This window comes from Galeopterus variegatus, unplaced genomic scaffold (genome assembly GCF_000696425.1).
Source record: "Galeopterus variegatus unplaced genomic scaffold, G_variegatus-3.0.2 Scaffold647, whole genome shotgun sequence".
NCBI classification, from domain to species: Eukaryota; Metazoa; Chordata; class Mammalia; order Dermoptera; family Cynocephalidae; genus Galeopterus; species Galeopterus variegatus.
In genome coordinates this window covers 619,902-624,127 of record NW_007726758.1, presented here as the reverse complement: position 1 = coordinate 624,127, position 4,226 = coordinate 619,902, and the positions used below count along the sequence as shown (strand labels likewise).

General features: G+C 40.4%; 1 protein-coding gene across 1 annotated transcript in view; it reads right to left on the bottom strand.

The window, feature by feature from the left end:
- Nucleotides 1-1,314, bottom strand: part of LOC103589088 (zinc finger protein-like) — a 13,887-nt gene extending 12,573 nt beyond the window's left edge. Inside the window, 1 exon segment of the mRNA XM_008570962.1 lies at nucleotides 1,097-1,314. Within this exon segment, the coding sequence (XP_008569184.1) occupies nucleotides 1,097-1,314 (218 nt within the window).
- Between the last annotated feature and the right edge of the window lie 2,912 nt (nucleotides 1,315-4,226).

The window sequence follows — 4,226 nt, the reverse complement described above, 5'->3', positions numbered from 1 at the left end:
GGAAACTGATGACCCATTTTTAGCTATTCTAAATAATGAATATTTAATTTTACATATTTTTGATTATTATCAGTCCTATAAAGAACATTATATAGGTCTTACCGTCCTGCTTAATTATTTAAAATAATTTCAAATGAAAATTAAAATGTCAAAAAATAAGAAATTTTAAATTGTGAGCATATAATTGCAGACTTTTTTCCCAATTTTTTTTACCTACCTCCCTAATCTTTCCAAAGAATACAAGTACCCTGGTTACCCTTACGACTGCTAAGAGCAGGTTATAAATATTCCCATGGTTTTGGTAATCTGATTAGGAAGAACAATTCATTTTTCCATTCTCATTTATTTGATTATAAATGAATGCCATCACCTTTTCAAATTTTTATTGGCCATCTCTAGTTCTACTTTTAAACTTGCCTATCAGTGTCTTTGCTCCTATTAGTTTTGATTTTTTTCTTTATTCTGTGCATAAATTTTTTATTATGGATTTTGCCTTCCTTAGGTATCCCTGTGGTTAAATATTTGCACCCCAGGTAATTATTTTTTCTGGTAAATTGTGTAAGGTATCTTTTGCAATAGAGGAATTTAAAGATTTTCTATAAAGACTATGGCAACTGTCATCTTTGTATGTCTGGAGCTCTGAGTGCACCCGAGAAAGTGCCACATCAAAAAGACAAGAGGTCACCCAGCATGGGCCTCTCAATGGAGAATTCTTTCTGTCTTTCTTTTTGTCTCTCTTTCATTTGAGCAGAATGGGTAACATTCCTGACCCTTGGTTTCCTCTGTGAACCTGAGCAGGTTTGTCATATTTCACATGCTTAAGATGAAGATGAGACAAAGACGTGCCTCATTCAACTGCTCTGAGGGTTAAATGCAGTAGCAGAACACAAGTCACTGGCAAATCTTCTCATATCACTGGACATTTTAAAAGAAGGTTGCCTACTACTTTGGTTACTTTGTTCAAACAGCTTATTACATAAAGGAATAAGAAAAGACCAGTAAATATAATTGTCTGGGTCTCCGCCTCGGTCCAGGAAATTCAGGTGGGCCCGCGAGACGCGGAACTGAGCGAAACCACCACACAAAACACGGTCACACTCTGGACGCGGAAGTGCCCGCGACTCCACAGAACGTCTGGACCGCAATTCCCAGAAGTCCCTCGATCCACCGGCCGAGCGGAAGCGCCCGCGACTCCGCGGAACGTCTGGACCGCACTTCCCAGAAGTCCCTCGATCCACCGGCGGAGCGGAAGCGCCCGCGACTCCACGGAACGTCTGGACCACATTTCCCAGAATGCCCAGGGGAGAAAAACATCCGTAGTCTCACCTTCCAGAGGGAAGTGTAGGGACTATGCGGAGTGTCTTGACTATACTCGCCTCAATGCCCTGGAAGAGCGAATCCCAGCGTCCCGAGCTCCCGGGTGGTAATAAGTTGTCCTTATCTTTCCGTGAGTCCTCGAGCGAAATATTCCGTGGACCCGACTTCCTGAAGTCTAAGTGCCCCTAATTATGATAGCTGTATTGTTGGAAAGGAGGCAAGTGAGGAGATATAACCTTCAAGTAATTAACCAGTAATGACTGTGTAGGGATCAAAAGACGACTGAAAAGATGATCATGTTTAGTATAAACTCACGATATGAGGCTAAAACTGAGCGATTAAAGTATGACAAAAAAAAAAAAAAAGGTAGAATGGCATTTAAATATAGTTTTAATTTATTCCTGTATTGTAAATGAAACAGAACATCTTTTCATATTTCAGTTGGGTTATCGTACATGCTTGTACGCATGGGGTATAGAATTTAACGTATGATAAAATATATGAGGGTACTTTTAAAAGTTCGTGGAAAAATAGAATTAAAAGTTAATACAAAATTTTCCATGAACTTTTTGAAGTACCCTGGTATAAGTACTATGTATGAGGAAGCTTATATAGTGCCAGTACATTATTAATGGGGAGAGGCACATAATGCACAATGTACATAGGGTAGTTGTATTTTTTTATTCTTTTGATACTGACAGAGTACTTAATAATTTATTTGTTTCCTAGTAGTAGAATCAGAGAACAGTTTATGTAGAATTTCAGCTTTGGGTGCTGATAGTGAGGTGAACGGTTTCTTCCTTGATTGCCCTGGGGAGAGATTTTTCTCCACTTTTGGTTTGCAAAACCAAAGTAATTTATACTACGAGAACTCTTCATTTAAGAAACTTATTCTCGATTAAGTGTGCAAGTGGTATAAATACAAGAGTAAGGAAAAAATATAAGATTGATGCTGCTTGTCCAATAATAAAAGGGTGTTTTACTGGTTAGCATCCAATTTATGTGAGTGTGAGAAGGTCAGATACTAGAATTCAGAATAAGCATTGGCATAGTGGCTGGGCTATTATGCTTCCTTGCTTGGGTAGTATAAGTATTGGAATGATTGCCTGGACTAAGAAAGAGCAAGGGTTAGGACACGTCCCAGTTTACTAGGAATAGATCATAAAATTGCATAAGCAAATAGGAAATATCATTCTGATTTAATATAGGGTGGTGTATTAAGAGGGTTTCCTGGAGTATAATTGTCTGGGTCTCCGCCTCGGTCCAGGAAATTCAGGTGGGCCCGCGAGACGCGGAACTGAGCGAAACCACCACACAAAACACGGTCACACTCTGGACGCGGAAGTGCCCGCGACTCCACAGAACGTCTGGACCGCAATTCCCAGAAGTCCCTCGATCCACCGGCCGAGCGGAAGCGCCCGCGACTCCGCGGAACGTCTGGACCGCACTTCCCAGAAGTCCCTCGATCCACCGGCGGAGCGGAAGCGCCCGCGACTCCACGGAACGTCTGGACCACATTTCCCAGAATGCCCAGGGGAGAAAAACATCCGTAGTCTCACCTTCCAGAGGGAAGTGTAGGGACTATGCGGAGTGTCTTGACTATACTCGCCTCAATGCCCTGGAAGAGCGAATCCCAGCGTCCCGAGCTCCCGGGTGGTAATAAGTTGTCCTTATCTTTCCGTGAGTCCTCGAGCGAAATATTCCGTGGACCCGACTTCCTGAAGTCTAAGTGCCCCTAATTATGATAGCTGTATTGTTGGAAAGGAGGCAAGTGAGGAGATATAACCTTCAAGTAATTAACCAGTAATGACTGTGTAGGGATCAAAAGACGACTGAAAAGATGATCATGTTTAGTATAAACTCACGATATGAGGCTAAAACTGAGCGATTAAAGTATGACAAAAAAAAAAAAAAAGGTAGAATGGCATTTAAATATAGTTTTAATTTATTCCTGTATTGTAAATGAAACAGAACATCTTTTCATATTTCAGTTGGGTTATCGTACATGCTTGTACGCATGGGGTATAGAATTTAACGTATGATAAAATATATGAGGGTACTTTTAAAAGTTCGTGGAAAAATAGAATTAAAAGTTAATACAAAATTTTCCATGAACTTTTTGAAGTACCCTGGTATAAGTACTATGTATGAGGAAGCTTATATAGTGCCAGTACATTATTAATGGGGAGAGGCACATAATGCACAATGTACATAGGGTAGTTGTATTTTTTTATTCTTTTGATACTGACAGAGTACTTAATAATTTATTTGTTTCCTAGTAGTAGAATCAGAGAACAGTTTATGTAGAATTTCAGCTTTGGGTGCTGATAGTGAGGTGAACGGTTTCTTCCTTGATTGCCCTGGGGAGAGATTTTTCTCCACTTTTGGTTTGCAAAACCAAAGTAATTTATACTACGAGAACTCTTCATTTAAGAAACTTATTCTCGATTAAGTGTGCAAGTGGTATAAATACAAGAGTAAGGAAAAAATATAAGATTGATGCTGCTTGTCCAATAATAAAAGGGTGTTTTACTGGTTAGCATCCAATTTATGTGAGTGTGAGAAGGTCAGATACTAGAATTCAGAATAAGCATTGGCATAGTGGCTGGGCTATTATGCTTCCTTGCTTGGGTAGTATAAGTATTGGAATGATTGCCTGGACTAAGAAAGAGCAAGGGTTAGGACACGTCCCAGTTTACTAGGAATAGATCATAAAATTGCATAAGCAAATAGGAAATATCATTCTGATTTAATATAGGGTGGTGTATTAAGAGGGTTTCCTGGAGTATAATTGTCTGGGTCTCCGCCTCGGTCCAGGAAATTCAGGTGGGCCCGCGAGACGCGGAACTGAGCGAAACCACCACACAAAACACGGTCACACTCTGGACGCGGAAGTGCCCGCGACTCCA